The sequence below is a fragment of the Bos taurus genome, chromosome X (genome assembly GCF_002263795.3).
Source record: "Bos taurus isolate L1 Dominette 01449 registration number 42190680 breed Hereford chromosome X, ARS-UCD2.0, whole genome shotgun sequence".
Lineage (NCBI taxonomy): Eukaryota > Metazoa > Chordata > Mammalia > Artiodactyla > Bovidae > Bos > Bos taurus.
In genome coordinates, this window is record NC_037357.1 from 121,639,907 (window position 1) to 121,663,781 (window position 23,875).

At 41.5% G+C, this 23,875-nt stretch overlaps 2 protein-coding genes across 7 annotated transcripts in view; one reads left to right on the forward strand and one right to left on the reverse strand.

The window, feature by feature from the left end:
- Positions 1–1,037: 1,037 nt before the first annotated feature.
- KLHL34 (kelch like family member 34) lies at positions 1,038–5,035 on the forward strand. The gene has a single exon (XM_005228383.4). The coding sequence runs from the start codon at positions 1,575–1,577 to the stop codon at positions 3,534–3,536; it is 1,962 nt and encodes a 653-aa protein (XP_005228440.1). The 5' UTR covers positions 1,038–1,574; the 3' UTR covers positions 3,537–5,035.
- CNKSR2 (connector enhancer of kinase suppressor of Ras 2) overlaps positions 5,030–23,875 on the reverse strand; it is a 309,235-nt gene continuing 290,389 nt past the window's right edge. For 3 of the 6 annotated variants that reach the window (XM_005228380.5, XM_024988116.2, XM_005228381.5), the window contains 2 exons: positions 10,478–10,674; positions 5,036–7,461 (listed from right to left, as the gene is read on the reverse strand). In XM_005228380.5, the coding sequence (XP_005228437.1) occupies positions 7,246–7,461; positions 10,478–10,674 (413 nt within the window). In that variant the 3' untranslated portion in view covers positions 5,036–7,245. Of the gene's footprint in view, positions 7,462–10,477; positions 10,675–16,559; positions 17,879–23,875 lie in introns of those variants that run through there. The other 3 variants (XM_005228382.5, XM_024988118.2, NM_001206513.2) reach the window with 2 other exon arrangements.

Below are 23,875 nucleotides of genomic sequence, written 5' to 3' on the forward strand. Positions count from 1 at the left end.
CTGGAGAAAGGAATGGCTACCCACCCCAGTATTCTTGCCTGGAGATTTCCATGGACGGAGGAACCCGGCGGGCTACAGTCCATGGGGTCACAAAGAGTCGGACACGACTGAGCGACTAATACACTGGAAAGTCGGGGAGAGAAACTGCAAAGCCTTATTTTCTTAAAGGAAGTGGTCATTCAAAAGCAGAAAACCCAAGTCACCTACAGTTTCTTCGTCCACTTTGCCAAGGGATGGGTGAGGCAGGGTTTAAGAACAGGAAGGGAGAACTCAGCCGGGGTCGGGGAGCGAGGTGGGCGCAAACTCCTGAAAGCGGAGTGTGAGACAAGCCAGGGAGACCTCGGGAAGGGCGCAGAGTAAGGCCCAGCATCACGCAAGGGTGAGTCCAGGTGAGGGGCGTGCTTCGGAGCGCCGCTGGCTGGGAGCCTGGATTCGCCCGGGCAAGATTCCGGCCAGCGGCTCCTCTGCGCGTAGCGGGCTCCTGGGTGTCAGCGCGCAAAATCGCCGCTTAATCCCCGCTCCCGAAGGATTAATTAGGGCCTCCTTAAGCAGAAAGCTGCGAGCCAGGGGCTTTTTTCCTAGCCACAGGAGCCCCGGGAAGGGGGTCGTCACTCCTCCAGCCCAGCCGGGCGCCCCTCCCCAGACACCACCAAGCACAGCGTCCCCGCGACTCGCGCCTCTCCGGTGAGCGCTCTTCGCACCCCCAGCCGGGTTACCGGGACCCCCTGGTGACCGGCGGCTTGACGGGTCACGAGAGTCATGTCCCAGGCCGGGCCGCTTCCTCCCGCGCCCTCGGTTCTCAGCCAGCAGCCGGGGAGCGGGGCGGGGCGCGCCAGGGAGGCCGAGGCCGCGCGCTATTCCTGTCACTGTGAGCTACTGGCATGTTATGTGTGGCGCCCAATCACGCCTGCGACCCGTCGCGCTGACCCGCGCCCCTCCTCCCTAATCCCCCAGGCTTTGATTTGATCCTCCGCGCGGAACAAGTTCACCCCCCCCCCCGCCCCTTAGTTAGTTGTCCCCAGCCCTCGCCGGTGCCCGCAGAACCCTCCTTGTCCACCCCCGGGAGGTCAGAGCCCTCGCCCCGCACTTCCCGGACAGCCCTCGTCCGGCCCCATCTGTGCATCTGGGCCGTCGGAGATCCAGCACGCCTCGGGAGTCAGTCCATCCGCAGCTCCGCCCTTCCAGGTGATGGTGCGCGGCCACTGCGGCCCCAGGCGCGCAGGTGTGGGTTCCCCAAACAGGGCCGGGGAGGGGGTTTTGGGCAACGCGCTGGCAGCCTCGGCAGCCGCCGAAACCGAACCCTGCAGCTCCCGGAAAACTCCAAACCCCGCGCTCTCCGCTACTAGGTGCTTCTGGAAATCGTTTCCCTACCACATTTGCCCTGAGAAGGGTACGGGCAGATCTGCGGACCTGTATGAAGGAGGCCTGGGCTTTAAGCTGAGCAGGCAAAAATGGACCCTTGCTAGGGGCTCTTCGGCTAGCGCGGGGGGCCCGGGGGCTCCGTGTCCCGGGATGCCTCCGGCCGCGCCTGGCTGGCCCCAGCCCCGGCCCGGCAGCTTCCCGCCCTGGGCATCATGAGTTACTTCCTGTCTTACTGCAAAGCTCATGGCGGCTCGCTGCTCACCGGCTACCAGGCGCTGCGCGCCGAGGGCTTCCTGTGCGACGTGACGCTGGAGGCGGAGGGCAGCGAGTTCCCGGCGCACAGGTCGCTCCTCGCGTGTTCCAGCGACTACTTCAGGGCTCTGTTCAAGAGTCACACCCGGGAATCCCAGGCGAGCGTGATCCACCTGCACGTGCCGTCGGCGGCGGGCCTGCAGCGCCTGCTGGACTTCATCTACACCGCCTGGCTGCCGCTCTCCATGGACACAGTGGAGGACACGCTGGAGGCCGCCAGCTACCTGCAGGTCACCGAGGCCCTGGGGCTTTGCGGCCGCTACCTGGAGCGCCAGCTGGCCCTGGAGAACTGCTGCTTCGCCGCCAACGTGGCGGCTCGCTTTGGCCTGGCGCACACGCTGAGCGCGGCCGAACGCTGCATCGTGACCCACCTGAGGGAGCTGCTGGCGCGGGGCGCGGGCCCGGCCGGCCTTCTGGAGCTCAACCCCGCGTCGCTGAGGGCCGTGCTGGGTGCCCCTGACGTGGCGCGGGTGCCTGAGGCCCGGCTGCTGGGCCTGGCGCTGGCCTGGCTGCGGCAGGAGCCTGAGGCCGAACGCCTGGCCCACTGCACCCAGCTACTCGAGCGGGTCCGCTTCGGCCTCGTGCCCGCCGACGTGCTGCGGCGCGTGTACTCGGGCTCCGGCCTCACCCTGCCCGCCCGGGTCAAGGGCCTCATCATCCAGGCCCTCAACTACCACACGTCGCCCTCTCGCCAGCCGCTCATGCAGGGCGAGCAGACCAGCGTCCGGAGCCCTCAAACACGCATCTTGTTGGTCGGGGGGCGCCGGGGGCGGGAGGTGGTGACTGAGGAAGTCGTGGTCCCCCCGCGGGCAGCCCGGGGCAGGGGCGCCGCGCCGGAGCCGGAGCCGGAGGAAGAGGAGGGAGAGGAGGAGGAGGAGGAAGAGGAGCAGGTGGAGGAGGAGGAGTGGGAGCTCACCCAGGACGTGGTGGCCTTTGACGTGTACAACCACCGCTGGCGCAGCCTCACGCGGCTGCCTGCTCAGCTGCTGGGGCACAGCGTGTGTGTCGCGGGCAACTTCCTGTTCGTCCTGGGCGGGGAGAGCCCGTCTGGCGGCGCCTGCTCGCCCCCAGCGGATGGCCCTATGGCTGTCGTGGCGCAAGTGCACCGTTACGACCCGCGCTTCCACGTGTGGACGACGGTGCCCCCTATGCGGGAAGCACGGGCCCATTTCTGGTGCGGCGCCGTGGGAGAGGGGCTCCTGGCCGTCGGGGGCCTGGGCGCGGGCGGCCAAGCGCTGGCTTCGGTGGAAATGTATGACCTGCGCCGGGACCGCTGGACGGCGGCCGGGGCGCTGCCGCGGGCTCTGCACGGCCACGCGGGCGCCGTCGGGGATCGCGGCGTCGTTTACATCTCCGGGGGCAAGGCGGGGAGAGGCGACGGCGGCGCGAGCAGCCTCCGGGACGTGTTCTCCCTGGCCCCCGGGGAGCAGACGTGGAGCAAGAGAGCGCCCATGGGCACAGCCCGCTTCGGGCACCACATGGCCGCCCTGCGCGGCGCGGTGTTCGCCTTTCTGGGGCGCTACGAGCCCTTCTCCGAGATCGAGCGCTACGACCCCGGCACCGACCAGTGGACTCGGCTGCGGCCGCTACCCTACGACCGCTTTTGCTATGGGCTGGCCTTGGTGGAGGAGACGGTGCTGCTACTGGGCGGCCTCAAGTGGCGAGACTCACGTCAGGTGCCCACCCGCAACGTGGTGGGCTATGACCTCGACCTGGACCGCTGGGAGGACATTGGCTGCGCGCTCCCCTGGGCCTGGAGCGGCCTGCAGTGCGCAGTGCTGCAGCTGGCAGAGGGTGGGGACGAGCAGAGGGAGGGAGAGCCGGGAGAGACACCGGATTTTGTTCTGGGCTTAATGGGTTAAGCAGCCTCGGGGCTAGGGAGGAGCAAGTCGTGGGCTTTTCCTAGACTTGGCCAAAGAGAAACATTTGCCCTTATTCTGAGAATGGGAGACAGGAGGGATCAAATTTAGGATATATGAATCATCTCCAGTGAGCTGGGCATTTCTAGAAATTCTCATGTTGGGCTAGAGATGGACTTTCAAAAATAAAATATGACCCCGTTTTCCCTCTTGTAGTTAAAAGTGTTTCCCAGGTTCTAAACAGTGATTATTTTTGTGCCAAACAGCCAAAAAACGTACAATAATAAGTTATATGCCAGACCAGAAAATTGTTAGGTATAATGACTGTAATGAATGGTTCTAGAAGATGGCATTATCTGAATAAATAGTGATGGGAAAGTGCCTTGGTTAAAAAACATGCAATCATTGTAAGGAGAACTATGATTTTATGATACAGAATCATGGTTATAGTTCTGCTTTGACGGTTTAATATACATACGGAACTGAGAAAAAAAAATCTACTAGAAAGCACTTTATTTTTGGAGAAAATAACCTAGGTTAAGTTTTTCTGTACTTCATCCTTACTCACCCTAGTCTGCTTTTGCTCTGACTTTTGGCAGCTTATTGGTTTTATTTGTGCAGCCCTTAGCCACAATAACTTCCCTGGTGGCTCAGATGGTAAAGTGTCTGTTTACAATTCGGGAGACCCGGGTTCGATCCCTGGGTTGGGAAGATCCCCTGGAGAAGGAAATGGCAATCCACTCCAGGACTATTGCCTGGAAAATCCCATGGACAGAGGAGCCTAGTAGGCTACAGTCCATGGGTCGCAAAGAGTCAAACACGACTCAGCGACTTCACTTTCACTTCACTTTAGCCATAATAATCCGGCTTCTCTGATTTAGTGGAACATTTAACGGGGCTTCCCAGGTGGCTCTAGTGCCTGCCAATGCTGGAGACATAAGAGAAGTGGTTCTATCCCTTGGTCCGGAAGATCCTTTGGAGGAGGAAATGGCAATCCACTCCAGTATTCTTGCCTGGAGAATCCCATGGACAGAGGAGCCTGGTGGGTTCCAGTCCATAGGGTCGCACAGAGTTGGACATGACTTTAGTGACTTAGCAGCAGCAGCAGCAGCTAACAAAACCCCTATTTCTTTTATCCTCTTTAAACGTTCATTCGGCAGATACGCTGTAGGTAATACTTGTAAAAAAAATTTTTTTTAAGTTTATTTTTGACGGTACCCTGCCTCCTAGACCTTCTACCCCACCTTCCCAAAAGAATCACAGAGAAAGGAAAGAGCAGCAGGTGAAATTTTAAAGTTTGTGTCAGGTAAATGGGAAACCAACTTGATTTTGCAGGATTTCAGAGAAGATTCTTGTATATACTGGACATTGCCTCTTCTGGCTTATACCACAGTGGAGTGACAAAGTTAAAACTTGTAACTGGGGGTGGTGGGGTGGCGTGTGATTCGGTCACAAAGAAATGTGATGTGGACTGCATGAATAAAATAGGTGCTTTATAAGGATTCATTAAGAGCTGAATTTATTTGACTTCAGTTTACAGTGCCGCCTCTCTCCTAGATTTGAAACTAATGCAATAAAATGTACAGATATATAGCGTTAAAGGTCTCTTTCATGCTAAGCTAGCCACGAGTCTTTTAAAATTCATTAGTTTACTTTTTACCATTTAAAACAACAGAGCCAACTTCACCAAAGTAAAAGCCGCTTAGTAGCAACACAGCTAGTCTTTCCATCAACTGCTCGCTGTTGACAGGGGCACAATCTGGCCACTGTATCCACGACACATCCATCAGGTACAGATATTTTTAAGTAAATGTACACATTTGGCCTAGTAAACATCAACAAGTCTAAACACCTGTAACAAGCACAATTCATTTTAGGACAAGAGGTTTCTTTTTTTTTTTTTTGCTTTTTGGTTTTTTTTTTTTTTTTACATATACAAAATCCCACAAATTTAATGTGCGTCAATATCCATGCAGTAAATAAATGTTTTTACAAATAGGTTTTTTTAAATGATAAAAATATTACACTGGACCCCAAATTCCATACAAACATTAATACATGATTTCTCATCCACTTTGACTAAATATAGGATTACTGAAAATGTGCTGTAGAAAGGCCACTCTCCTGTACAGTTGTGCAAAGTCTGCAAAACGATAGTGATTCAATGGTGGTTTCAAAAGCAAAGAAAAAGATCCTCGCTGTGGAGTTTTTACTTTCTTCTCTACAGCAAAAATAGTCACTGGCAGATATCTGAACGCTTAGAGATGAAAGTACATTCACTGAGCTGTACAGGCAACAGTATAAAGCTGATTAGAAGTAGATTTCAGGATATAGAATAGTAAAGGAGGGTCTCTTCCTCCTTCTAAAGAAAAAAAACAAAACCAAACCAAAACCCAGCAAATTGTGACTTGTACGTTATGCAGCCAGACACTAAAAAGCAGCACAGTCATTATCATGCTGTGATCACTTTTCAAAAATGAGATGCTTATAAATGGAAATATATGAAGAGGATTTTTTTCATAGACTTTATCCACTCTATAGAACAAATCATGAAACTAGGAAAAACCTCTAAAAATTGTTTCTATCGTATAGTTCAATGTAATATCTCTCTGAATGACCATCATCTTCTTGCTCCTCAGGAGAGAGGTACATTTTTCGTTTTCAACATTGTTTTCTATATTAGAACACACATCAGCCTGAAACCAAACATATTTTACTTCCCTGCCTGAAGTATAATTACATAAGTTTCACTAACGGACTAGGGGGAAAATTGGACACTAACTGGGAAGTTGATTCATTTCCGTTTATACCTTGTAGGTTTTTAGGAGTTGGAGTTTAAAAACATGAGTTTGGGCTGAAATTATATATATATATGTTAGCTGCCTTTCTGGGTGAGTTAAGTGTGTTTTAAAAAATTCACTCTCAAATTCCTCTGTACACAATCAGCATTTCATCACTACAAAAATAAAGGAAGATTTAAACCAAGAAAATAAAGCAGCTCTATCTTCAATTTTGGTCTCAGTTACAAAAACATCTTACAAAGCTTTGCCCTGATACACCATTGAGTGTCCCCATGGATATGGAATAGTATTTCCATTAACCAGCTTTCACAAGTTAATAGACTATTAAGACGAATATTTGATACCTGAACTTTTCTTATGTTGATGCTCTTCTATTTTGCTTAACTCTTGTATGTATGCGCATCTACATTTCACAAAAATAAAACTACAGCATTAAACTTTGTGCAATGTTTAAGAAAATCCTTAGAACATTTTAATAAATATAAAAAAGGTTTAAATTCTTTCCCACCCACAAGGATGTCTGCACCTGAAAAAATGTGACTTAGTTTTGAAGTCTTGTTTATATAAAATTAAAGGGAGAAAAGATGACCTTAGATAGAAAACCGCCTTTTTGTGTTTTTTTTTTTCTACTTGAAGACCACCTGTCTTCAGGGTTGTTTGCAAAAGTTAATTTTAAATCATTGAAGACAGTTGATTTTGCACATGGTAAACATAAGCTGAGCACTAACTGCATATAAAATATACAAATGCTCATTAAAGACAGTGGTATTATGACCATATAGGGTTTGTTTCATATAATGGTAACATTAAAGTATAGCTTGTCAACGTGTCCCACACGTTGATATAAAAACTACCTTATATACTTGTTCAAAGTACCAGAAGGTACCAAATGGCCAGACGGCACAATACACTTACACATGCGTTTCAATGTATGAATGAGTGTGTGTGAGAGAGGAAGTGATTACATCTACTTCAGAAGAAATGCTTAATGGGTCATTTGAGGTGGTATTTTGACAGATATCCAAGAAAAGATCGAGGTACATCTGCTTCCACTGCTGGAATTCTTTCGATGTCAAGTCTGGATTGTCTAGTACTTTATCGATAATGGCTACTTCCCCTTCTCTGGCCTGAAAAATAAAAGGATTCAAGAGTTACAAAAGGGACAATTTTCTTCAGATTTTAACTAAAGAGTTAACAGGCAAAAGCCCAGAAGAAACAGCTCTGTTATACTCAAACTCAGGCTTCCCTGGTAGCTCAGATGGTAAAGTGTCTGCCTGCAATGTGGGAGACCTGGGTTCGATCCCTGGGTCGGGAAGATCCCCTGGAGAAGGAAATGGCAACCCACTCCAGTACTCTTACCTGGAAAATTCCATGGATGGAGGAGACTGGTAGGCTACAGTCCATGGGATTGCAGAGTCGGACATGACTGAACAACTTCACTGGTTCACTGGATACTCAAACTCACTATTTAGACTCAAATCCTCAGGTACTTTTTTCTACATGTAGGCACCCTGGTTTATTTTTCCTTTGGACCCTATCCTGTTTCCCATCTCTGCCTATGGAAACTTTTCCTCATCCTTTAATGTCCAGTTCATACGCCTCTCATTTCTTCAAGCCTTCCTTAAACAACTGAAAAAATGTTTTCTCCTTCATTTCTATAAGTCCCCATAACATTTGATCACTGCTGTTGAGTGGGCTTACCCCATTGTGTCTTGGGTTACTTTTGCATTGTCCTATTTCCTCCTGCTAGATGCTCAGTTGGTAGTTTGGACCTGAATGAGAATGGGGGCTCGGTGAAGTGGGAGGTAGTAAGGATATCTCTGGACCTTAGCTGGGCACCAGAATTATTCTTATGTATATTAAAGCTCTTTAAAAATTCTGGTCTTAGTTATCAAAAGGTCATTACGTTGTCCCATGGATTTGCAACAGCATTCACATGAATATCAACTGAGAGCTAACTGACTATGAGAACTTGGCTGCTGGCTACCAGAAGTTTTTTCAAATCATGCATTTCCTATTTTGTTATCTCTTTGGTTGTTGTTTAGTTGCTAAGTCATATTCAACTCTTTTGTGACCCCATGAACTGTAGCCCACCAGGCTCTTTTTTCCATGGAATCTCCCAGGCAAGAATACTGGAGTGGTAGCCATTTCCTTTTCCAGGGTATCTTCTCGACCCAGGGATCGAACCTGTCTCCTGCACTGGAAGGTGGATTGTTTACCACTATGCCAAAGCCTTTGACTGTGTGGATCACAATAAACTATGGAAAATTCTTCAAGAGATGGGAATACCAGACCACCTGATCTGTCTCTTGAGAAATCTGTATGCAGGTCAGGAGGCAACAGTTAGAACTGGACATAGAACAACAGACTGGTTCCAAATAGGAAAAGGAGTTCGTCAAGGCTGTATATTGTCACCCTGTTTATTTAACTTATATGCAGAGTACATCATGAGAAACGCTGGACTGGAAGAAACACAAGCTGGAATCAAGATTGCCGGGAGAAATATCAATAACCTCAGATATGCAGATGACACCACCCTTATGGCAGAAAGTGAAGAGGAACTAAAAAGCCTCTTGATGAAAGTGAAAGTGGAGAGTGAAAAGGTTGGCTTAAAGCTCAACATTCAGAAAACGAAGATCATGGCATCCGGTCCCATCACTTCATGGGAAATAGAAGGGGAAACAGTGGAAACAGTGTCAGACTTTATTTTTCTGGGCTCCAAAATCACGGCAGATGGTGACTGCAGCCATGAAATTAAAAGACGCTTACTCCTTGGAAGGAAAGTTATGACCAACCTAGATAGCATATTCAAAAGCAGAGACATTACTTTGCCAACAAAGGTCCGTCTAGTCAAGGCTATGGTTTTTCCCGTGGTCATGTATGGATGTGAGAGTTGGACTGTGAAGAAGGCTGAGTGCCAAAGAATTGATGCTTCTGAACTGTGGTGTTGGAGAAGACTCTTGAGAGTCCCTTGGACTGCAAGGAGGTCCAACCCGTCCATTCTGAAGGAGATCAGCCCTGGGTGTTCTTTGGAAGGAATGATGCTAAAACTGAAACTCCAGTACTTTGGCCACCTCATGCGAAGAGTTGACTCATTGGAAAAGACTCTGATGCTGGGAGGGATTAGGGACAAGAGAAAGGGGACGACAGAGGATGAGATGGCTGGATGGCATCACTGACTCGATGGACGTGAGTCTGGGTGAACTCCGGGAGTTGGTGATGGACAGGGAGGCCTGGCGTGCTGCGATTCATGGGGTCGCAAAGAGTTGGACACGACTGAGCGACTGATCTGATCTGAACCACTAGGGAAGTCCAGGATCTCTTTGGTACTCTGTCTCAAAATTATGAAACCTCAGCAGTAGACTATGGATCTGAAATATTTTCCAAACGAACTCTCTGACCTTTTATTTCTTGAAATGACTGCATCACAAACTTGGTATGACAGTTCTTTTCTGGTTTTGAGTTTTTCAGGGTGCATGGTCTGATTAGGGAGAGTATGTATGGCAGGCCCTCTCCACTGAGACACACAGTGAGGGGGCTGACTTTTCTGGCTCCTTCTTCAACTTCCTGCCTGTTTCCCTTTCCTCACCACCTCCTCCCCAATCTGGGGGTGGCATAAGAAGACTGGAGACAATGTAAGTGCTTATGGAAATGTGTAAGAAAAAAGTAACACGTGAGTTGGGAACTGCTAATGTATACAGCACAATTATAAAATTTCTACACGGGATATGAAACAATGTGGCTTCACTCCAAATGTGCTACAAGAGATATTCATAAAATATCTCAAACCCTTTTAGCACCCACCCCTGCATGAATGCTGTGCTCTTTTAATAACTGTATCAATTCTACAACATGGCATATTTATCTTAGGAAAACAAAAGACTGAGGAATAACACTAGCCCTACATTTTTGGAAAAAAAAAATTACATCCTGTTTTCTGCTAGAACTAAGTCACATAATGTGTAGTCTGTGCATGCTCTGAGATGTTAATATAAAGCTAAGATTATTTCCTTTTGGCCAAATACACTTATTACATTTGTTCTATTTATCCCCCTCCCATTTTGTCCCTTAGAGTATCTGATAATCGATTTTTTCAGGAATGAATCTCTTAAAACGAATGTCTCCTTCCATTTCCTATCTTACCTTTAAAGTGCTTTTGAGAATTCTCAGCCTGTGTAGTTTTTCATTCATCACAGGATCATTACATCTCTTTATAAAGGATAGTTTGTATTCCATCTTGGTTGAAATGCGATGTTCTCCCAGAGGCGACAGACTGGCTTGTTCCAATGCCCTGTATAAATCTTGCAAAGAGTCTCCTAACTTTTCTTCCCTACTTTCACCTGCAATGTCCAAAAAAAAAAAAAAAAAACCAGAGAAATATGAATCCAGTGTAATACAGTGATTTGACACTCCAAAAATCTACTAAACAAACAAACAAAAAATATCTGAGAAACGGAATAATGAATGATAGGGAAAACACTATTACATTAAAAAAAAGAAAAACAACCCATCAAACCCACAGTTGCTAGTTATACTGGGTAAGACTAGCTACAGGCAGCCAATTGTTTTAGAATAATTAATAGGATGCTTTAATAAAATACTCTTAATAGCAAATCACTGTACATATCTTGAGTCCATTAAATTCAAAGAATTACAGTACAAAAGGTACACAACACAGAAACAATTCTGAACATCATTTAACATTTTAAAACAGTAATGAATATCCCTTATCATTATACTGATAAGCATAGATGTGCTAAGTAACAGAGCTCTCCTGGTTTAACAACACTGAATGAACTGATGTTTACATTTTTCTAGAATTCATAAGATGGAATGGCATTCGCTGGAGTATATATGATTGTAAAAATCTTCCAAAAGTATGCTGTAGAGGATTATTAGGTTTCATGTGACTGCCATAGTAATGCCTGCCACACTGTAAATACAGTAAATGATCATCAATAATAATGCTTTAATTAGAATGACATGTGGGAATGTTTATATGCAAATATAAGTAAAAATATGGCATGTATTGAAGGAAGCTACTTAACATTTGAAAGACCAAGGAAGAAAACACTCCAATTAAATATTTTTGAGGAAAAAAAAAAAGGTCTGGTTCAGGAAAGCATCTTGAATCTATTTGAGCAAATCAAACTACCATATTATTCTTGAATTGTCTGACTATTGATGTATTTTTCTCAATGATAAACAAAGATTAACTTGGATTTTGCTTGGATTGGCAGATAGGATTAGGGTTATATTACATTTCCTTTAATAGAGAGCCAAAGAGTCCTATTTGAGGAATGCTAATTACATTGGCCCAAAAAGTAAATATGGAATATCATTCATTCCACCATGGTCCATGTGAATATTTTAGGCTTTCTGACACATTTTTTTTTTTTAAAGACACCCTAATTGGTAATAATGTAAACATTTATATGTGTCAGGAATTAGGGTAAATGCTTAACATGCATGATCTCATTTAATCCTCATAGCAGTACTAGGAGTAGATCTATTTGATTTTCATTTTCTAGCAGGGAAGTACCTTGCTCAAGGTCACATTTACTAAGTGGTGGAGTTGGAACTCCAACTGAGCAGTGTGGCTCCAGAATTCATGATTTTAGTAAGAATTCTAGACTGCCAGTTTTGTCAGGAATCATTTGAACTGTGTATTAAACAGGAGGTGTTAATGAATTTGTGAGATGCTTGAAATACAGCATTGAAAAAAACTTTTTTAGAGTGTACCTAAAACTTCCCCCAAAGCCCACAACACAGTACCTTAACTTGAAGGGATCACCTTTAGGATGAAAAAGTGACTTCATTTAAGTTTCATATTCAATTTTTACTTTCCTGCTAAGGTTAGCAACTATTGGTAAGTGTGATTATTGAGTTCTCTCATTAGAAAGTCCTTTGTTATCAGCACCTGCTACCACTATTCCTCTACAACAAACTTTAACTTTCTAATCATATATCTAAGTTAGAGCTATAATCTAAAAGTACAAAAAAAGAAAACAGCTTTTTAATTTTCTGTTGCCTCATCCTTCAATGTTTGCAGCACCTAGAGGATTCTGAGGGGTGGGTGGGGGTACAGAGGACTGTAAAAAGAGCAACTAGCTGCCTTGTAGGCTAAGGTTGAAATGAGATAAGGAATTTTAAACAGAATGGTTTGGAGCCAGGAAGGCAAAAAATCATAAGGTTATTCAGTGTAAAACTAAATGGAGTTGTAAAAACAAGGATACATTTGAACAGCATAATTCCATTTCATAAAATCATAGGCCAGGAAAGAACCCTGAGGAATTATTTAGTAGTTATCATTATTTTTGCTTCAAGGCAAGACTGCATCTTAAACCAGAAAAATTTCATAAAGCAGAGGGTGGGGGAGTAATCGGAGCCCTAACAGATGTGAATTATAGTAGTCTAGGTATCATGAAGCCTAATGTATTATTTGCTTTTCAGTTCTTAAAGGAAGGTAAAGAAAAAAGGAATTCAAATAATAGTTTTAGGATTCAAGGGAGGCAGAAACATTTCCACATAGTAAATTTTTAAGATAACCTTCTTCCATATTACCTAACACTGTAAGGAGTATATATTTTGTTGAAAAAACATTCTTACCCAGTTTTCTTTCTCCTCAATTCTTACAGTTTGTGGAATACTGAGTCACATGCTGGATTATAAAATAAAATTTCAATGTAGTTTTATTTCAAGAATGGTAAAGATTTAATATAAAAAATGACAAACATGACTTAACACTGAAAGCTTTTTTTTTCTTCTTCTTGCCATTAAGGGAGGGGGGAGGTGGAACACGTTCAACCAAAGTACAACATATAATTCTACAAAGAATCTGGTTTGACAGCTGTAAGGAGAATCAAGCATGGATTTATCTCTGGGCAGCACATATGAACAGGGAATCACAAGGAGACAGAACACAGAAACATTTCCAAGCTATGAATGGAATAGAGATATTAAAGATAAGTCAGGCCTCCTTCCCCCACCCCTACACACCACACACATATGTGACACAAGACACAGTCGTGGGGTGCGGAGGATGAAGGATTGAGATGCCAGGCTCCTACAAAATGCCACCAAGTACTAAACATTTTAAGACTAGACAAAGAGTCCCTTTATTTTCAGAGGAAGAGGGTGAGGGCCGGAGTCACATTTGAAATCTGATTCACTGTGCTCAACAGTCAAAACAACACAGAACTCAACATTCAAGACAAAAACAGACCTTTATTTTCTTTTATAATTTTCAAACTGGTTTCCTTGATTTTTTTTTTTTTTTCTTAGATGAATACCAATTAACTCAATCGGGGCTACCGCTGCAACTGAAAATGTGAAAGCACCTTTACTTCTTCTTTTTGCCCTCTTCTTCTTTGTCTCCTTCTCTTCTGGTTTCTCTTTTAAACCCTTGCTTTTCTTCTCCTAGAAGAGGCTTGCTTTGGAAGAGGAGGCAAGCACTTGGTGAGGTCTGCTTCCTGATTGACTTTCTTTCAATGTGCCAGTTCAGTCATGGGAACACTGGCCCCAAGCCCAGCTCTTTCGGAATTTGAATGGATGGTTTCTGAAAGTTGGTAAAGTGTAGAAAACCACATGCAAACCACAGGACATATAGAGGAACCTTCTGTGATTCCTCAAGAGGAAGTGTATCCCTGATACAATGAAATTTAAATTTGTATCAAATTGATTCGGAAATTCTGGCCCTATGCAGGAATAAATTTGCCATCAAATCACATTTACATTTACAACATGTAAATCAGTCCTGTGTCAGATGACACACTTTTCTATTTCAATTTTATTAAAGTGAAGAGAACATATAAAGTTCTCTTTCCTATATAAAATTTCATTGATAGATTTGAGGATCCCAATGAAGTTATGGATAACTTGTATTCTGAGCCAAGGGAGGACTCGTTTCTGGCTGTGTCATAGTGGCAGGGCTAGAAGAAGATCCTCTTTATCGTTTCATTTATACTCTAGCTACACCATGAAACACTGTGACTCTAAGAAATGCACTGAGCATCAATATAGTTGTGTCTGGCTCCTTCAGGTTGCATATGACCTCCAGGCAGTAATAAAAGCTCAAAGAAAAGATTAGCCAATAGAAAATAATAGTTGGTTGGAACTTTCTTGAAAAGGCTTATTAGCAGATGATAACGCATTCCTCAAACACCGCAGGATGTTTGGTTGACCTATTTCCTTACATTCATGCCCAGTGTTTTTAAACCTGTTCGATTGTATACCCTTTTCAGTTAAAACACTTTTGTTGATAAATATTCAATATATGTATTACTCTATATTAATAGATAGATAGAAGAGATATTCGAGAAAATGAGATGTGAAACCTGAGGAGAAATCCCAATGTTTTTTCGTTCTGTACCTCACTCCATGTGCACCTCTAGAGACCTAGACTGCGACTTTCCCTGAGTGCTTATGCCTTGCTCTCTTTGCATTTCCCAATCTTCTACAGGACATGGTGTCTGATGAACCCAATGTTTAAACTGAGTGATGATTTTCTTCACTTTAGACACCAAGTACTCCAAAGAGGACTCTGTATCAGTCTGAGTAATTTTTTTATACCAGTCTCTTGTGTAATGTCGTTCATGTTTCTTTGGTGAAAATTAAGAGCAGAGTTTACAAGTGTGGCAACCTAAAATGTTATTCTGGTGTCCTCGCTGTTTCCCTGCCTCTGCAATGACAATGTGGAAGGAGAGTAAAAAATGAAAACAAAACAAAACGAGTATACGAACTAGGCTCTTAAAGAATCAAGTCAGCAATGAATAATCAGTTCTTGTACATGTTTTGGAAGGGAACTGTGCTCTTTTAAAATAGGATAATGATGTCCTCATGGAAACAGTTGTTCCTTCCACAACACAACTGGGTAATGAGCATAGAAAGCTGGAAGAGACTAAGTCACAAGTGGGGGAGAAGGCTGGACATAGTAGCATTAGTCACCAGTCAAATGTGAGAGGTATTCGTTCTTGTACGGTCGCGGAGTGCTCTAAGGCTTCCAGGCGAATGGCATCAAGTATGTGGAGCACTATTCTCACCATGAAAGGCAATTAGCATTTGCATTTAGACACAGGACTGTTTTCTGTGAATACTAATTTACCAGTGCACCATAATGAACAACTTATTTCTATGTAAGGTGCCAAAGTTTTAATGGGTTTAATGGAGATAGGTTCAATATCTGTAGGTTTTTTTGCTAAAGATGATTATGCATTCAGGAGTTTACACTATAATCTGAATTGTTTTATAATGAAAGATTAGTTCTTTTAATTCATGTTTTTATATAAGTCAACTAGCTATGCCTTGTAAAACTGGGGGGAGGACAGTTTGTTATAAAGCATACGATTTTACAACTTGGCTTTTACTTGTTACTCTGTAATCAACTACCCTTCTTAGAATTAATTGGTTTGTTTTATTTTAGGCAAAATAACAATAATTTGTCTGATGAAAAAAATTGAGGGGGAAAAAAAAGTCCTTTTTTTGAAAGGACAGCTTGAGTGAGTCCACCAATATTGCTAAGTGAATTTTTAAGGAATATGTGAAACCCATCCCTGTACGAATGACCTTGTGCTTCACCAAAATTAAGTACAGCTATATCAGTGTTTGTAAATCCCTTCTGCACAAAAGTAAAGCTGACTTCCACAAAGAGGTGACACCACAGACAGAGCTGAAGCTTATTCTACATTTCATTCTCGAAGCAGGTAATTTCTGCCGAATTATGTGGTTTAATGCCACAACTATGAAAGTGGTTGTATTTTCAGGGTATTACGGTTGTTTTTATGACAAATAGTTCAGATGGCAAAATCTTGGTGTCCTTGGCATTGATTTATTGACCCAAAGGGGAGGTTCTTTGAAGGAGAATTGCAAACATAAATAACAGATTCTATATTTACCCAGCGAATTTAGAAAATTTATATAAAGATATGGAGGTCAAGGTACCTGGTTCTTAGGAAGGAATTCATAAAGGATACAGTTTAAAAACAAAGCTAAAAGATGATTATTAAAAAATTAATGTGGAGTCATCATATTCCTTAATGAGAAAAAACTAAAATTCTTCATATCATAAAATTTTACTATGACTTAAACAGGGAGAATGACTCAAGACAATCCCACGAATATTTAAAACCAACATAATGCTTTTTGATGCATTTCTATATACCAGAACCATCATTTTTATATATACTTAAAAAAACACATTAAAATGGTTAGAGCACAGAGGCAACTGTAAGGCATATCAATGTGATTTTATTCACAACACAAATTCCATTTGTGAGAAAGAAGCATAGATTACTCCTCTTTAGAAAGATATTTACTATCAAGCATACTTAGCAAATTATTTAGCTATCTAAAAAGATCTGATACCAATTGGTCATATTTTTATTTTTATGTAATTTATATTTTTACAAGTATTCACATTATGCAATACCACACACTGCGGCGACAGGAAGAAAAAAAAACATTTCCAAATACAATGTTAAATTATCTGTTCATTGCACAGTATGAAATATCCATTAATTAGCATTAAAATTATTACAGAGTATCTTATCCAACTAAATAAAGGAAATTTCACATCCACTACAGAAGAAAAATAAGCAATATTGAGCCATAAGGGACCCAGTTACATAGTATTAAATAATATCTGAAACTATTTTGAAAGACAACCAGACAAAATACTTTTTCCAAAGTGAAAACCACAGCCTATAGATTTGGAAAATTTTACAGAAAAGAATAGCTCATGCCTGTCCTATGAGGCAACACCATTTGTATACAAGTGCCAAGAAGTAAGGAGAAAGTTAGGATTTTAGCTGAGGAATCTACTAAAGCCTGGCATGTGGCATTTTCTTCATTAGTGCCACTGAAAGCAGTCTCTGTGTTGCACCTGAATACACTTTATAATAGAATAAACATAGTAAGTTTCAGAGCAGGTTGTAGATACCTTGCCTTAATAGATTACACTTAATGTAGTACAATACAGCACGTCAAATTTTAAAAATGCAAAAATACACTTAACACACAGAATTCGCTTTCTCTGCTTTGCCTTCAAGAGGCCACTTAAGAGTCCATTGAACAGCCAGGGTTTTCTAGTTATTGGAGCTGATCCCTCTCCTTTCCTGTGACAGGAGAACACAACTGAGCCCTTCCCCAGTCAGTACCCTTTGCCTCTGTTCACCCACAGAAACAGCAGTTTTCTGTCACTGTGCTCCATCTTGACTGGCTTTGATCTTATGCTAGTCCCAGTGAAGAAAGCTTGCATTCTTCTTAAGAGTGGCCTGCCCCTCTTAATATCCCTTTAGGGAGGCCCCCAATCCAAAACACTTGATGATCTAAGCTTTTAAAAGTCTGTTTTCTGTTATAAACAGCAAGGTCGAGGCCATTTTAGTTGCTTGCAAGAGGTTGATGTTAAGTCTGCGTCGTGCCGACTCTCTCCGATCTAAATTCTCTAAACATTAGCTTATCAATCTGTGAGTCCAATGGGTTGAGTGCCAACAGAAGTGGATCCGATTTGGCATGGAGAGGTTCTACCAACTCTCGCAGTGTATTAGCCTAATATGATAAAGCAGTGATACAATATGATGAAAGACCTGCGAGTGCCATTATTTCCAAAGCATATTAGTATTTGTATTAGAAATACCATCATGCAATACCCATGAAGAGAAAAGAGAAAAATATGGCTAGAATTGCATATGGTTTTAATACCATAATGTCTTTGTGTTGGCATGCAAGTCTACTTGGCCAAAAATGGGACTTTATTTTAAGCTTGGTTATCTCGAATTGCCAATCTTATGTATATAAAATAATACACAGCACAGATATATCTTTTCTCACCTCTATATTTGTACATGCGTATCTGTAATTTTAATCAGAAAGTTTATGTTAAAAGTATTCTCCATACACATATAAAATGATTAATCTTCTAAAAAAATAAACTGTAGTTCTATACAAGATCTTTCCTCAAATTCATCCAATCAAGAAGTATGAGGAAAACTTTTCTGGTCCACCTTCTAACTAACTAACCCGACTCACATGCTACCACGTGCTGAGTGGTGAGAGAAAAGCCCAGCTAGTGTGGCTCCAAGGAAGTGGTCGAATGCAGACCAATACAAAGTGAACAGAGGTGAAAAGCTCTCACACGGTCAACGTGATGAAAGGGTGACTTGACACCCGAGCACAAGCCACATTCTTAGGAATTAAGAAACTAGAAGAGACTAAAGTTTCTGAATGACTTGGAAAACTCAGAACAAGTGGGCTAAAAATAAACTGTAGTCTCTTTTAGTTCATTTTATTTTGGATTTTGAGGAGTTCAAATATTGCCACTAGGCACCAATCAGCAGGTTTTTTTTTTTCCTTTATAACCTAGGGCAGATCTTTATTTGCTACATCCTTTAGTACCTTTTGAGTTATATCAAGAAGAAGGAACAAACTGGGAGAGGGAACAGAGACAGCATGTTGTTCACTACTAGCTCCTTTATAAAATGGGAAGGGAGTGTGTTGCCCACAGCACAGTATTTAGAAAATAGGATGCAGTATGGTTCAGAAATCAGCAGATCTAATTTTTGTTTATCATATCATAACCTTCTTTTGCAGAAAAGGGGCTGGGAACTAAATAATCTTCATAGGTAGGTCAAATGAAAGAAAAGACAACACCTTATTTTTTTTTTAAGAAAATTATAATACTGTAATGCGAACTCTGGATTCTACCACTGTTTCATAAGGTCATAGAACTTCAAACGGTAAAGTCAGAGGCAATCTAATGCTTGGCACAAGGTCATCCTTAAATTTAAACTGTTTCTAATTTATCTATGCAACTCAAATATTTCCCCTCAAAAACAACTTACACGAATGCTTTAATTCTAGTGAACTCAACCCATCCTAAATCTGAACTAGAGCCTTGGTAATCAAGTCACATCTTAGTTACATTTAAGACACCATTTAATTAGGATTGGGAAATTCTACTTCAAGAGACTGGAAATACCTCCTCAGTTGAGGCCTTGCCAACATGCAGGATGGTGGTGGGTGGATCACTATTTCAAAGTGACTACAGCTATTTCCAGGGCTTCCCAGGTAGCTCAGCGGTAAAGAATCTGCCTGCAGTGCAGGAGACACAGGAGATGTGGGTTTGATCCCTGGGTGGGGAAGATTCCCTGGAGGAGGAAATGGCAACCTACTCCAGTATTCTTGCCTGGAAAATTCTGTGGACAGAGGAGCCCAGCAGTCTACAGTCCATGGGGTTGCAAAGGGTCAGACACGACTGAAGCGACTTAGCATGCTCAGCTATTTCCAAGTCTGTATATACTAACATAAGAGAAGGTAACTCTCTGGCAAGGTGTCTCTTCAACTAGTAGTGGTCAGCTTACCAAATCTCAGGGTAGAGGTCTGTTAAATACAGATTACTGGGCCCTTCCCTTACTCTACTCAATCAAAATTTCTGGGTATGGAACTCTGGAATCTGCATTTTAAGCATGCAACCCAGGTGATTCTTGTTGCCCACTGCAGTTTGAGACCTCGTGCACTGGGCCAGTCACACTGTGATGGGCTACACTGTGGGGAGGGCTGGTTGAGTGATGCCAACTTTTGTACTGCACATATAAGGAGTTTTTACGTCACAAGCTTTGTAGTTGGACACATCACACAGAGTTTTATTTTCAGTCCTGTCACCAGTATAACACTGTATTATGTAACTCAAATAATCTCAAGATTTTTGCCAAGGAATCTGATGGAAATACCCTGGTCTACTGAGAATATGGCAAAATGAGAGATTGTGGTATATTGCTTGAATAAATTCTTTAAAGATATACTTTTAGGTAAGCATTAAATAGCTCCTCTTTATTTTTGAGGCAAACAGAACAAATAAACAGATACTTCCAGACTCAAGCCTGCTGAATCTATGTCTTGGGGTGTGCATTCTGAATCTCAAGTATGAACAGCATTGGCAGGCAAGGAGGGTCAGATATGATGGACTGGTATATGGCTAATTTACATGAAACCTCTAAAACATAAAAACATATTTCATAAAGATACTGTTCTATGAAAGCCTAACTTCTACAAATCTCATATCTATGTGTCTTCAACTTTTTGCAAGTCCCTTTCTGGGTCTCAATATTCCTTTTCCCCTCCCTTTGTATTTTCATCAGGCATTCTCACTCTGCCTATTTCTGTGCTGTGCTTAGTCACTCAGTTGTGTCCGACTCTGTGAGACCCTATGGACTTGTAGCCCGCCAGGCTCCTCTGTCTATGGGATTCTCCAGGCAAGAATACTGGAGCAGATAGCCATTTCTGACATCTCCAAACTGACAATTTTACCCCTACTCAAATCCCATGGACAGAGGAGCCTGGCGGGCTACAGTCCGTGGGGTTGCAAAAGAGTCAGACACAAACTTAGGGACTAAACAACAACAAAATTTTGTGCCTGTTTGTTTATTTTTTTTAAGGACAAGTGGAAATTGCGTGTTTCTAAAAAAACAAACAAACAAACAAAACCCCAAAACTTAAATTGTATGGCTCTTGATTGTTTTTATTCTTTTGGTCAATATCCCAACTATAAAAAATATTCCATTCCCTACTTCCTGCTCTTAAAATATACTTCACTATTTAACAAGCTTTTAATCAAGTACATTTTGAAACAACAGCAATATTTCTATCCTAGCCCAAGAAAATCAGTAATGTTTCTGTTTGGCATATTACTTAAATAATTATTGAGCTGCCATTCATCACTGAAACCTTTGATTGTGAGGCCACCAGCCCAGCTGGGTAGAAAGAGAAAGATCCTACTTCCCTGTTACTAAACCCCTCGAGATGTGAATGGTGTACCCAGATGTAATGCCATGTTGTGTATAGGATGACTTATTCCAGTGTGGATCCACTTCTCATGCCAGCTCTTTACAGACTGAATCTATGTAGGATATGGTGAGAAAAATATTTCTTTCCCTTTTTGTTTTATGAATTTAAAACTCTTTCCACGCAAATTATAAGCAGAAATAGAAATTCTAGAAGTAACTTTTAGAAATGTAATCAGGCTAATAGATTATAAGGTAAGGATAGAGGTACAAACATTTGCAAGAGAATGATTCAGTTTGAATACAAAATAGGTAAAAAATAAATCTTTTACTTAATGAATGAAACAGAAGGAAATACATAAAAATGGAAATAAGAAGTGCTTAAGCCAGAACAGCACTTTCAAAGATTTTTACTTCTGAGTTATGAGAGAAAACTGGTTCCACATACTCACTTCCATTATCGGTGAGCCTGAGGGCAAATTTAAGGGCAAAGCCACTGACAACTGGTCTTAAGCTGCTTGCAGATAACAAGGCAGGCATCCAAGCCTATCAATAGTAACACATGTGGAGCTCCTGGGAGAGTACAGATTGCTGTGAGCTTTTGAAAAAGATCTGATTTATTACGATTATCAGGATCTCTCTCTTCTTCTAAATGTATATGTTCACATTTAAGTTTTTCTTTTTGTAAAACAGGAATATCTAACACCATGAGTTGATAGTCAGTGATAATTTTTCTCAATGAAAGTCTTGGAAAAAGTGGGCTGAAACCTTGATTCAGAATGTTCAAACCAAGAGAGAGACTTATTTGTGGCTTGAGTAGTAGCTGTTCAAATTTTGAGGGTCTATTTCCTTGTAAAGATAAAGCTCAAACAGACATAATATCAGATTTTAAAAAATTTGTTTGCTTATTTTTAATACCATGGGGGAGGGACTAGGAAGTCTTTTATTTTATGAATGATGAAGTATTCTTTTTCAAAATAAAGTGATAAATAGCAAAAAGTAATATAGTTTGTGCTTATACGTCTAATACTTATGGATATCTTTAATTAGAAATTTCAGGTATAATAAAAATATTTGATGAACCTAGCCACAAGCAAAACAGATACGGAAATACTGTTTCCAGATTAGAATGTTACTCTAACAATTCCATTCTCTGTGTATAATTCACAAGAGACAGAATATTTCCTTATGAAGTGGTATTTCATCTTAAACTATTTACCACTATACTATGACCTTAAAGTGCATTTAGGACTTATGGGTATATCACATATTACTTTTCCTGTCTGCATTAAAACCACTACCTGAAATAAAGGTACACCTGAAGTATCCTTTAAATTAAGCTTATATATTAGTAACAACTGAAAAGGTCTTTTATATTTAATAGTCACAGAAGTACTTATTATGTTAATTCAATTTAGCCTGAGTTTATATTCAATGAAGAGCCTATAGATATATTAGAAAAATGTACTATGGAATTCGGCCACATTATATTGTCATTCCAAATGTCATATTTCAGATTTTAAAACAGAAAATGGGAGGAATTCATTTTTATAGACATGCATTGTTCAATAAGGATTTAATGGGTGCCTATGTATATATATATATGTGTATACTACATCAAATGTTAGGGGTAAATATACAAAGATGATAGTCTGACCTCAAAGAGTTAATGGCATAGCTGTATAACCCCTTCCCCATTTTTGTCTTATAATTTTATAATTAAGGATTATCAGTAAAATAAAGCTCTACTTTACTAGTATAAATATATATATACATATACACAGATACAACTATATGACTATAATGTAATTATAAAATTATCCTAACAATGTATATTATATGAATATATTAATTTAAATGGATTAATATATTTGGAATACATAGAAAATAATAAATTTTAGGGCAAATGTAAAGAATACCACTAAAATATTAATATATGTGTGTATATACATATATATATATATGATATAAAACAGCTGAGTTCTGGTGCTTACAATAGACTTGAAAACTGAAGGGGACTGGAACAGAATAGAGAACCCAGAAATAAACCCATGCGCCTATGGTCTATTATCCAAAGGAATTAAGAATATATAATAGAGAAAAGATAGTCTCTTCAATAAGCAGTACTGGGAAAACTGGACAGCTAAATGTAAAAGAATGAAATTAGAACATTCTTTAACACCATATACAAAAATAAACTCAAGGTGGATTAAAGACCCGAATATAATACTGGAATCCAAAAAACTCCAAAGAAAACACAGGCAGAACACTCTTAGATATAAATAAGAGCAATTTTTTGGAGATCAGTAAAGCGAAGGAAACAAAAGCAAAAATAAACAAACGGGACCTAATTAAACTTAAAAGTATTTGCATAGCAAATGAAACCACTGACAAAATGAAAAGAACCTACGGAATGGGAGAAAATATTGGATTGGTTCATTTGGGTTTTTCATATGTAGTTACTGAAAAAAACAGAATGAACTTTTTGGCCAGACCAATATTTGCAAAGGGTTTACCTGTGATAAGGTGTAAATATCAAAAATACATAAGCAGCTCATACAACTCAACATCAAACAAACAAACTGAGTAAAAAATGGGGAGAATATCTGAATAGACATTTCTCCAATGAGGACATGCAGATGGCCAACAGGCACATGAATAGATGCTCAACACCGCTAACCACCAGGGAAATACAAATCAATACCACAATAAAATATCACCTCATACCAGACAGAATGGCTATCATCATAGAGAAAACAAATAACAA

Excerpts from the sequence above, each read along its gene's own strand:
- KLHL34 (XM_005228383.4), top strand. The coding sequence starts at position 1,575 with ATGAGTTACTTCCTGTCTTACTGCAAAGCTCATGGCGGCTCGCTGCTC.